Source organism: Macaca fascicularis, chromosome 6 (assembly GCF_037993035.2).
Source record: "Macaca fascicularis isolate 582-1 chromosome 6, T2T-MFA8v1.1".
NCBI classification, from domain to species: domain Eukaryota; kingdom Metazoa; phylum Chordata; class Mammalia; order Primates; family Cercopithecidae; genus Macaca; species Macaca fascicularis.
The window spans coordinates 69,988,063-70,000,093 of NC_088380.1; the positions used below are offsets into that span (position 1 = coordinate 69,988,063).

At 42.0% G+C, this 12,031-nt stretch overlaps 1 protein-coding gene across 15 annotated transcripts in view; it reads left to right on the forward strand.

The window, feature by feature from the left end:
- Positions 1–12,031, forward strand: part of RNF180 (ring finger protein 180) — a 242,256-nt gene that overhangs the window by 177,162 nt on the left and 53,063 nt on the right. For 13 of the 15 annotated variants that reach the window (XR_012414538.1, XR_012414537.1, XR_012414539.1 and 10 more), the window contains one exon: positions 7,138–7,263. Coding sequence is in view for 12 of the 15 variants with exons in the window: in XM_045393761.3 (XP_045249696.2) it covers positions 7,138–7,263 (126 nt within the window). In the remaining 3 variants the exon portion in view is untranslated. Of the gene's footprint in view, positions 1–7,137; positions 7,264–12,031 lie in introns of those variants that run through there. The other 2 variants (XM_073995139.1, XM_073995140.1) reach the window with 1 other exon arrangement.

Below are 12,031 nucleotides of genomic sequence, written 5' to 3' on the forward strand. Positions count from 1 at the left end.
CTTTCAGTTTTTTGGAATAGGTTTTATATGGAAAGACTTACTTGTATAAATGGTCTTAGGGTGTCAGTTCGATGGGGTACATTGGCTTTGGTTCTAGGTGGATACAGTTGTCTTCATATAGTTTCTTCAACTGTAATCCACACTACTTGTGTTTGTGAGTTACTCGTACTGGCCTATTTGTGGTGATGGTGTTGCAGCTTTGCCAGGGGTGGACTCACTGGGCTGTTTCTCAGGACTGGGTCATGTGTGTACACACAATGAGTCAGCCAACTTGGAGTCTGGCTTACTGGGGTTTGTGTCACAGTGCTGTTACTCTGGCTGGGAGCATGGGCATGCAGTTGCACAGCCAGCCTGGGGATGTGCCTACCAGGAGCAGCTCATTGGGCTGTTTCTAATGCCTGGGAGGCAGGCGTACAGTGGCTCAGCTATCCCAGAGACATGTCTGCCAGGGACTTCCCATCATACTATTTCTCAGGCCTACAACATGGGCACAAGGTGGCTCAGATGACCTGGGATGTACACACTGGGGGCGACCCACAGGATGTTTCTCAGGCCCAGGACACAGCTGTATGGCTGTTCAACTGGTCTACAGGTGATTCTGAGGGTTGGGGAGTGGCCCATGGGGCTGTTTTGTAGACCTGGAATGCAAGCCCAGGGTTGTTTAATACGCCTGGATGCATGCTCACCAGAGGCTTCCTACATGGCTATTTCTTGATCCTGAGACATGGGTGCACAGCTGCTCAGCCAGCCTTTGGGCATGTCCGCCAGGGATGTAGGTATGAGGCTGCATAGTTAGCTCAGGGGCATGCCTCCCCAGGGCAGCCTGCAGGCCTGTTTCTCAGGCCCATATTAGGGATACAGGACCACTGGGGGCATGCCAGGGCTATGCTTCAGGTGACGGGTGCTATATGGCTGCTTCTCAGGTCCTGAGCATGGGTGTGTAGCCCTTCTGCTGGCCCAGAGATGTATCTGCTGCTTGGAGGCTCAGGAGGTCTCTTCTGCTTAGGGGATGACATGCAGTAGATTGGCCAGCTCAAGGGCAGGTTGCCCTGGGTGGAACTGGCAGACTCTTTCTCCAGCTGAAAATGTGACAGCAGGGGTTGATTTGCCTACTATGCTTATTCAGAGTCACGGCCAATTCATGCCGCTGGAATTGTGGTTTTCAGCCACCTGTGTAGGCTTTGTATAATGAAGATGGGGCCCCAATGCTGGAGAGATAGATGCAGAGGCTACTGGTCCCCAGAGTAGTGTACTCCAGAGGCAGCTCTCATCTGAAGATGATACCATGCTGCAGCAGCTTGGCTCACAGGGGGTTGGTAGGAGTGGAGCATGCACCCTTTGTCCTCCTAATCTTGGGCAGTGCAGCTGCATAAATTACTGGAAGCTTTCCAAACTGGGATCAGGGCTTGCAAGGACTATGGAGTTCTCCTATTGCAAGGACTGATAGGTGTTTGTCAGGGAGACGAGGGTCAGGGAATGATCTTTGGCTTCCCTTTTCCCGACATGGAAGTCCATCTGGACCCCAAACAGATCTGATCTTAGTCGGGGAGATGGGGGTGCAGAAGTCAGGTGCCTCCACACTGCCCTCCTGGACTTCCAGTGACCACAGGTGCATCTCCACTCCTGTGCTGCACTCCAGCACTCGGCCTTCAACGCTCAAGTCAAATCCTAGCTGTATATTTGTTCCCTTAGTCCTTTCCCATGAGGAGGTGGGAGATGAATGCCAGGTGTCTGTAGTCAGCTATCTTGCTGATCACTCCTCCAAGTTTACTTCCAGAAGATACATACATAAGCATTCGTCGGCATGGGGTGAGATATTCCTGGTTGGTGTCTCCTTTCCCAGCATATGAAGTATGCTGTTTTGGCCCCAGATCCCACAGGGTGTGCCGTTACTAGTAAACCTGGCAGCTATCACTTGGTGAGCACCTGCTATGTCTCGAGAGCTGGCTCTGAGACTTAAACTGTTCTAATTTCTGTGATTCAAACTGATAATTTTCTGTTGAATATAAGCTTTAACAGTAAACCCAAACTTTTCACTAACTTGTGTTGTTCACCTTATAAATAAGTATTTTGAGTGCCTCACATGAATACAAAATGAGTTTCACCAGAAGGGTCCCTTGCAAGTGAAACTTTCTTACCCTTGTAAAGGTACAAAGCAAGCATTGCTCGTGAAGCCCCGAAGATGGTTTTAAGACAGTTTGTGAATTTTTATTGACACAGAAGGTGGGTCAAATGCCAAATATATTAACCCCTCTCCATTCTTACTTAAGAATAGCAGATGTACTTAGCACAGCATCCTCACTGAACCATACTCTTGCCTACTGTTCAACAATACAAAGAAAACTATTTTAGTTATATACCATTGGAAAAAAATAGTAAAACCAACGTATTAAAGGATAAGAGTGAAATGAGATTTAAAGTTCTAAAGATCACCTCACAAGATATTACTAAACCAAAAGCTATGTTAAGTATTGAGGATTTAGCATCAGCTGGTAAACATTATTTTGGTAGAGGTCTCCCTTTTTACACAGATCACTTACTGGGACTCTGATTCCTAGTCTTGTCTATTCCTTGCAAATGTGTCCTTTATTGTACATTAAGTTCCTGGAGCCAAAGAATGCCTATAAATAAGCATATGCAGCACATATTGAAACTTGGGATAGTCAGATCTCCTCTCAAGGGCAGGACCCATCCTAAACATAGGTATATAATGCAAAACTCTTGAAGTAGTCTAGCAGTAGTAGTAGTAGTAGTAGTAGTAGTAGTAGTAGTAGTAGTAGAAGAACACATTATAAATTTATCAGATCATTTTTTTGCAGTTTGTATCTCCAGGAAAAAAAATAATATATCCAACAACAAAGAACAAAGAACGGAATTCTGAGGAGAAAAAGCCTTCAGAATTATGAGATAATTTTAAATGGGTAAACAAGGCCATCAGTAATCTGAATGAGATGGCTAGACATACATCTCCTAGTCTTTTACATTTGAACATAATACTATTAGGTCCACTTAAATGACTGTGCCTTATATTTATAATAATGTTCTTATCTTCCCCTCCTGAATAAGACTAGGGCACCCTGAATAAACTTATCAAAACACTTGTAACTTTAGAATTATCTTTTTACTAGATAGGATTTAATAATACTTTACCTATCATACAGCTTTAACTCCTGCATTTAGCAGAATGCCTAAAACTATTCTCAACATATTTACTTATATAATGAATTGTTTACATAAAAAGTTACCAAAATTTAAGCATAATGCTGAAATCGAAGTTGCACCACCATATTGATGAAGTCTGTGGTTTAAAGTTATCCTAATATGTGTGGTCGTTCTTTTATAAATTGTGATATAATACCGTGAAACCTCATGGTAATACATCCTGTAATAATGTGAATTCTGATCTTATGTAGTTGGTGATTGCCTCCTGCCCTCAGGCAAATTAAGACTAGAATTATTTTATTCTAACAGTCACTGATAGTGTCACACAAAAATGCTGCTGTTTCCACTGCCACTACAACCACATTTAACTAAATGTATAATTGAAATACACTTGAGATCTTTCCAGGATATTGTTTTTTTGTCTTTTTCTAGCATACTCAACAATATTAAATACTGATTAAATGCAATAAATTATGTGTTTAAATAAGCATCGACAGCCTAATAGGTAGCATCGGCTGAGGAGGAGATAAAGGTAGTTTTCATCACCTTTTACTCCAAGCTGTACATCTTAGTCTGCCTTCAGATTTTTCTTAATGTTTCTTCCAGGTAATTTTAGGAAGTGTAGTATTGAATATTGTATGTTGCCAAATTCTACATTTCCAAATTCAAATGTCACTGGAATGGGGCAACACAGAGCTACAGAAAGAACGATATCCTTGGATAAGGTTAGTAAAGTTTTATAATGGAATGAGATAAACCTTAACATATTTAAATAAATTCAAATAATTTAATTACAGAAAAGGACCATTTCATCTAGTTGTTATCAAATCTATCTGTGCATCAGAATCACCCAAGCAGCTTGTTAGAAAGCATAGACTCCCAAGTCAAATACACAGCAATTGTGCTTGCACATGTCTGGGTGAGGTGCTAGAATTTGTCATTTTAACAAGCACCCTAGGTGATTTTGATATCCAGCCAAACATTCTGGAATCGCTGATCTAGTACAATGCCCTACAGACAGCAATTACATTTAATTCATCTCTGTATTCCTAGCTGGATCAGCAAAGTGCCATGCATATAGCAGGTGCAAGATAAATGTCTGCAGGAGATACAGCAGGAAGTTGGTACAAAGAGAAGTTCTGTGACTTGTGGAAGGCCCTCCAGTTAAGAAGCGTTGGAAACCACTTCTTATTTGGCCCAGCAATGGAGGGACAAGGGCTTCTGGATCCTCTTTTAACCATCTTTCCAAACAAGTATACTATATTACATCATCCAAAATTGGTCTCATGAGATTATAGTAAGCACATGCAGTTGTATATGTTCAACGGTATGTTGCAGGTACGATTCCTATCTCATCTTGCAAATTTCAATATAGCAGCTTCTCTAATAGGTGTTATAAAAATATTTCTAACCCTTGCCTGCTTCAGTGCTTTAATATACGAGTTTAAGTAGCTTAAAAGTACATTGTGTAGTTAAGTTCCTTGAAGACAGGAAACAAAATGTCATGGACATCATTATTACTTTCACTTCTCTCATCTACCCCCTAGAAAGTTTGTGGCCAGTTATCAAAACTGCAGGTATTAGATGACTTTTACAATGTCCTTTTGATCTGCTGTACTAGAATTCAATTACATTTCCAAATAAGTTCTCAGTATTAAGAGAGGGTAATGCAATGGGATTCTCCAGTTATTGCTCAACATTTTAGAACATGGCTACCAATTTTCCGGAAGGAGGAGGAAGAGGGAGAGGAAAAGGAAGGGAAGGGAAGGAATAATAAGAATCCCTAAGTTGCAGACTCTTCACCTTCGTTTGCATTATGTGCCATATGACACACCACATGGGTCTCATTTCCAAGGGCATTTAGAAAGTTGTGAGTCAATTTTCCCAAGAGTTAATACAATACCACTTATTTGGGGGGATTTTTAACCTCTCAGAAAATACCCTGAATCTTAGTTGTTAAGCCCTAAGAAAAAGACCATATTACTGTAAATGAATGTTATTTGATAACTTCTCTCATTTTCTTCATCAATATGAATGACACTGACAAGCCCCTTTAACCAAGTGATAGTGCCATAAGCATCTTACACTAAAGGGCTGTAAATGGGCAGTGGGAAAAGTGGACTTTAATAAAACAGCTATGCATTGCTGCAGAAACCGTTGAGAGAATATCTAACTTGAAATGATTTAACTCTTAAACATATGAAGGATTTTTAAATGCACTACAGTCATATCAACCTCTAGCATACATGATGAGCATGAAAATACCTTTTCTCTAACTTGTATGCTGGTTCGTGGGTGTGCGATTGGGAAGGGAGTTAGAGTTGCAGGGTTAATAGATAACTTCAGTTGCCTAGAGTAGTGTATTTTTCACATTTTCCCTTTTGTTGTTAATTGTAAACTTTGTGAATCAGTTTTCCCTTTAAATTTCTTAGGTAAAAATCAACCCAAGGCAGTGATTAAGAAAAACTGAGAAAATTTAATTCAAATCACTTGAGCCAAAGCTCAAGGCAGTGAAGTAGGATGGAAACTGAGGAAATGCTACAGGTGATCATTGCGGGATGAAAGTAAGAGGGGATGGTTGACGGAAAACCTAGTTTACTTCTCAGGTTAGTAACTAGCTCTGCACCAGCCAAAGAGGTTGTTCTCCATTAAACGGTCCAACTCAGATCATGCCTTGCTTTCTATGGCTCAGATATAAAGAGTTTCTACCATTTAAAGTGAATACCATCATATGTGTTCTCCAGTTGGTCTGTGTGTACTTCAAATGACTATTTCCTTTTTAACTCATTAGTAAGCTTCTGAATGGTTATTTTCACGTTTTTAAAATTACCTCAAATATATAGCGATAGACTCAGGTGGTCAACCCATCACATATAGATTGAAATAGATTATGAAGTTTAAAGTTCTATGAGTGTTTTTCCTTTTCACTGTCACTCCTGAGCCCAGATTACACTCTAGCTATTCTATTGCTACACTCATAACACGTTATTCCCCTTTTTTGTCTACCTGTGTATTTCTTTTAGACCACCAGTCCACAACCTTTTTGGCATAAGGGACCCGTTTTGTGGAAGACAGCTTTTCCAAGGATTGAGCGGGGAATGGTTTCAGGATGAAACTTTTCCACCTCAGATTATTGTGCATTCGTTAGATTTTTTTTTTTTTCTTTTGAGACATAGTCTCACTTCTTCACCCAGGCTGGAGTGCAATGGTGCCATCTCAGCTCAGCTCACTGCAACCTCCACTTCCCAGGTTCAAGCAATTCTCCTGCCTCAGCCTTCCAAGTAGCTGGGACTACAGGTGCCTGCCACCACACCCAGCTAATTTTTGTATTTTTAGTAGAGATGGGGTTCCACCATGTTGGCCAGGCTGGTCTTGAACTCCTGACCTCAAGTGATCTACCTGCCTCAGCCTCCCAAAATGCTGGGATTACAGGCGCATTCGTTAGATTCTTATAAGGAGTGCAATCTATATTCCTTGCATGTGCAGTTCACAATAGGGTTCACTTCCTATGAGAATCTAATGCTGCCACTGATCTGACAGAAGGCAGAGCTCAGGCAGCAATGCTTACTTGCCCATGGCTCACCTCCTGCTGTGTGGCCCAGTTCCTAACAGGCCATGGACTGCTACCCATTTGTGGCCCAGGGGTTGGGGACCACTGTTTTAGACTACAGTTGTTTTAAGGTCAGGGACGATGTCTTATTTACCATTATATACTCCATAGTACTTGACATAGGAGCTACTCAGTAGATTTATGTTCTATGTGTAGGCATGTCAGAGTTGCACCAAATGTGAACTTGGGGAAATTGTATTTGCTTGAGTAAAAAAAAAAAAGTTGAATCTACTTTTGTCTTCACTGACTTAAAGAGGTCTGAATTGTATCAAATAGTATCAAAATACTACAGTATTCACTTGTCATTTTCTTGCCATTTTACTCAAATTGGTTTCAAAATCCTATTTTCTTCTGCTTTATTCTAGAATTGAACAATGCCACAAAAACATTCTTTACTAAAGAATATTTGAAAATAAAACAAAGCTTTCAGAAATCCAACTCTGCAAAATGGCCCCTACCAAGCTGCAGAAAAGCATTTCATCTTTTTGGAGGTAAGGAAATCTAATGCCAAAAGAAATGTCTGGTAATTTTGTCTAAGGTCTCTTCTTAAAAGTAACTTCCTCCTGTCTCAGAAATATTAGAGGAAATATATTTCTGTATTAATCAATTTTAAATAAGGATTTTGCTAAGTATCTCCTTGCTGAAAACTACAGATGTACAAAGGAAGAAAATGAAGACTATACAATAAAAGCAAATTCGAAGACTCATGACTAAATAGACTTTGCCATGCTTTCACTGTTTAGTACATAGATAATGAAAATATGTCTCAAAAGTATCAGATTTGACAAAAGTCATATTTATGGCGGCGGCGGCCCATCTGGAGCGGCTGCTACTATGAAGCCAGCTGCAGTCGGGGAGGCGTAGCCAGGGCTGCACACTCCACAGAGCAGGTGGGAGCCACGAACAGGCGGGAGCCCTGCCCACTTCCAAGTTGACAGGGTGGGAGCCCTGCCCACCCAGGCAAAGTTGCAGCCACCCAGCCATGGCTGCGGACCTGGACATCCCTGTACTCTTGGGGACTGTGGAAGCCCCCTTGCCCCTGAAGGCTCAGAAACGCCCACTCCTGCTGCTGGGCCTCTCCATGCTCCTGGCACCCACTCCAATTTCAGAGCAAAGTTGAGGCCAAGCCCAGGCATTGTCACAACCCAGCCAGGTGTGCACATTCTCAGGGCAGTGCTGACATGCCAGCCCTCTGCTGCCTTGGCCCACTCCAAACTTTGGGTACTGACAAGCATGGGAGGAAGGCTGAGGGGAGCTGAGGGCAGCTCAGCACAACCTGCAGGCACCTCTTGGCAAGAATAGCTTGGGCACTGTGGGCACCATGGATGGCAGGTTGATGGTGGCAGGAGGTAGACAGGCTCCTGGGCAGAAAGGGGACAGGTCCCTGGTAAAGCCCCACCTTCAAACCTGTAGACTGGGGGCTGGGCTGTCAGTTCTATGGACCAGAGTGAGAACTTATGGTGCTTTTTCCAGGACTGCCCATGGCTACCCATGAACCAGTCAGTACACACTTCCTCCCCTCTTTAGCCCATAAAACCCTGGACTCAGCCAGACTCAGGCAGACAGTGAGACAGCCTACCTGCCAATACAACCTGCCTGCGGCTAGGAGCTGCCCACTCTGAGTCTCCTCTCCACTGAGGGCTGTAGAGACGGCGGGACAATCTGCCTGCGGATAGGAGCTACCCACTGTGGGTCTCCTGAGATCTGTTCTGCCACTCAGTGAAGCTCCTCTCCACCTTGCTTACCCTCCAGTTGTCTGCGTACCTCATTCCTCCTGAACGTGGGACAAGAACTCAGGACCTTCTGAGTGGCAGGACTAAAAGAACTGCAACACAATAAGGGCTAAAACACACCCCTCTCCCCTGCTCACCACGTTGAGGGTGACAAGACAAGAACAGCTGCAGCCCTTTGGGGAGCCCAGAGGTAGAGAATCCCTGAGCCAGGGCTGTGACACCCTCCTTGGGGTTCTGCAGTTCCTGGAGTTTCCAGGCTTCCAGGCACCACTGTGTTTCCCTAGTCCAGACTTGGGTGCCCACAGCAGAAGCCACATGAAGTATATCGCATCCAGCCGCAGCCTAACACAGAGCCAGCACCTGGAGCTCCCTGCCCCGCCACAGCAGCCAGCATGCCTGGCTGTGCAGAGTGGCTGGACCTCGCGCTCACTCAACCACACACCCCTCGCCATTCTGCACCTGGCTTGTGCTTGGCAGATGTGGGATCTGAGCCGGTAGTAAGAGCCAAGCACAGCCTGCCAGACCAAGTGGGAGAACTAGCCCAGCAGGCACAAGCAATACTCAGGCAGAAGATGCCGCCAGCTACAGAGGTTTCTGGCTGGCGAGGTGTCACCCTAGGGATCCTGTGACAATATTGAACAAAGGCACTAGTACTGTGTATAAAGATTCCTAATAATGCATTCATTAGCAGAAGCTAAGTTTATTTAGTTTTAATATTTTATAGTTGTCCCACAAGTTTAGAACGAATAGAAAGTAACAGAGCCTTGGTGGCAGGGTGTCTTAGAGATGTGCAGTGGTTGAGGAATACCACTTTCTGGCTTTAGGTCTAAGTATCAACATGACTTCAGAGGTGTCATAGGATCTTTTTTTTGATCTGTAAAATAGGAATAATTATTTCTTCCCCACCTAACTAATATAGTAGTAAAGATAAATGGGCTAATGTGAAAGTACTTTCTAAATTATAACTAAATTAACTATAAAAATATAAGGAATAAAGGTAATACAGTATCTAATACCTTTTTCTGCTTTGGGAATTTGTTACTGTATGAACATACAATATGGACATAAATATAATTTCATCTTTTATAAAACCATAGTTTATCAGAGCATGAACTACTGTGCAGTTTTCATTATTTAACAATTATGACATTACGGGACCTGGTAGAAAAGTCCAGATATGAGGAACTGTGATCTTTAGGAAACAGGAAGAACTTCTGCATAAGACCAACAAGATCAGTACAGCAATAACCTACACCAAAATGAGATGGAAGCAGAGCCCCTATGATTGTGGCAAAATAAAAATTGGTGCATGAAATTGGTACTCTCAAAGAAAGTAACATAAGAATATAACTTTACACAGCGATTTGAATGAATAAAAGTTTAAGGACATTATATAAGGACATACTACTTTATAAAGTGGTAACTGTAAAAATTTAATATCTAGAGATTTGGTACAGATAGGTTTTATTGTTTATTTTTTCTTCGCTTATTTTATTTTTTTGAGACAAAGTCTGGCTCTGTCGCCCAGGCTGGAGTGTAGTGGCACGATCTCGGCTCACTACAACCTCTGCCTCCTGGGTTCAAGCAGTTCTCTTGCCTCAGCCTCCCAAGTAACTGGGATTACAGGCGTGTGCCACCATGCCAAGCTAATTTTTGTATTTTTAGTAGAGAAGGAGTTTCGTCATGTTGGCCAGGCTGGTCTTGAATAATGAATGACCTCAGGTGATCCACCCGCCTTGGCCTCCCAAAGTGCTGGGATTACAGGTGTGAGCCACTGTTCCCGGCCATAGATAGGTTTTAAATAGGTCACATTTAGCCCCCAAAATATGAAATCAAATATAAGAAAACTAGTCCTAAAGGATTCATACCAAAGAAAAGAAAGTTTATCATTTTAAGCGTGTTCTTTAAAACAGTCCCTTGTATTCTACCTTCTACGCTACACCCAAAGTTTTAAAAGAATGGAGTACCTTCTGGATAACTCCACACTTTCCCTTGTCTTCTTGTATTCTGAGGTAGTACAGAAGCTATAATTTAAGCAGTTGCTTCTTTGTGATTTCATCTTACTTGTCTTCCCCATAGGAGTTCCAAAGAACTTAAGTTTTTAAATGTGTGTTCATGGAGGAGGTTCAAAGTAGCATTATTACACCACCCAACATAAGAAATACATATATTCTACCAGGAGCTCAGCTGAGCTGGGCAAGAGCTGAGTTATTAGGTGTCTGGAGTAGCCGATTAAAGTATCAAGCCAAAAATGAAAGAGTTAAGCCTTTAATCATTTACTGCAATAGTGTAAGCAAGAATCTAAAACCAGAGGAAATGCTGACTCCTCCTGTTCAGTTTTCTCATGCAATAGTGCACACTGGTCCAGGGCCACATAGAGCAGGGCAGAAGGAAGGATTCACTCACTATGGAGAATGTCCCAAACAAAAGGCTCCAGCAGTTTTTCAGACCCTGAGGTCAGGAGGCATGGCAAAGAGGAAAGGCTAGGAGTGGGAAAGCACTGGGCACTGAGTCAGAGTGGAGAAGAGTGTTTCCCCCTCTCCAACCTCCGTAAGAAAACCTTTGTAGAGGCACAGAAGGAACTCTGTCCAAGCCCTCAGGTAACTATAACTAGTAACGAAGTGCTGGGAATACAAATATAAATATGTGAAAGTGTATATGCAGCCAGGGGAGCCTGAACTGGACTGCAGCTCCCTTCAGAGATTGTAATGCACTGGTTGTACAACAAATCTGACTTTTCCCCATGAATCCTGCCAGATAAAGCCTTTGTAATGGTCTGTTGAGGCCTAAAAAAAATCACACACAGGATTTTAATCAGGAACTGGACTCCTCAATTACCAGTATTATTGAAGTACCTTCTGTAGTTCTATTTTGTTTACCCTGATTCCCCTGAATTTTGTATTATTTCTTTGTATAAGTATACATATGTACATTTAATCATGTTATTTAATTTTGCTTGTCTTTTAACTTTTATAATGGTAGCAATGTATATATTCTGCTTTGCTTTGTCATTCAATATGAAATTCATCCATTTCAGTAAGTGTGGCCACATTCTTTTTACTTCTACACTGTAGTCAATTATGTGAAAATACCCCAACCCAACTTATCTATTCTCTTTTTGATGAAAATTGAGTGGTCCAATTTTTATTATAGAGTGTTGCTATAAACACTCTTGTGATACTCCCAGAGCATAAGAGTTACTCTAGAATAAATGCCAGGTAGAAACTGGCTGGGTCATAGGAAAAGCATGTCTTTAACTTCATCAACTAACCAAAACCGTTTTCCTAAATCGTTGTGATGATTTATCACCAGCTTTGTCTACCACATTTGATATTTTCAGTCCTTTAAATTTTACTAATTTGATAGGTATAAAATGATATCTCATTGGGGTTTTAATTTCCATTACTGTGATTGTTGATGGGGGTTGAACATAGCTTTGTAGGTGTACTGATCATTAAATTTCATCTGTGAAATGCCTTTTTATGATTTTCTGTTGGTTGTATTTTTTGTTGTTGTTTGAAAGTGT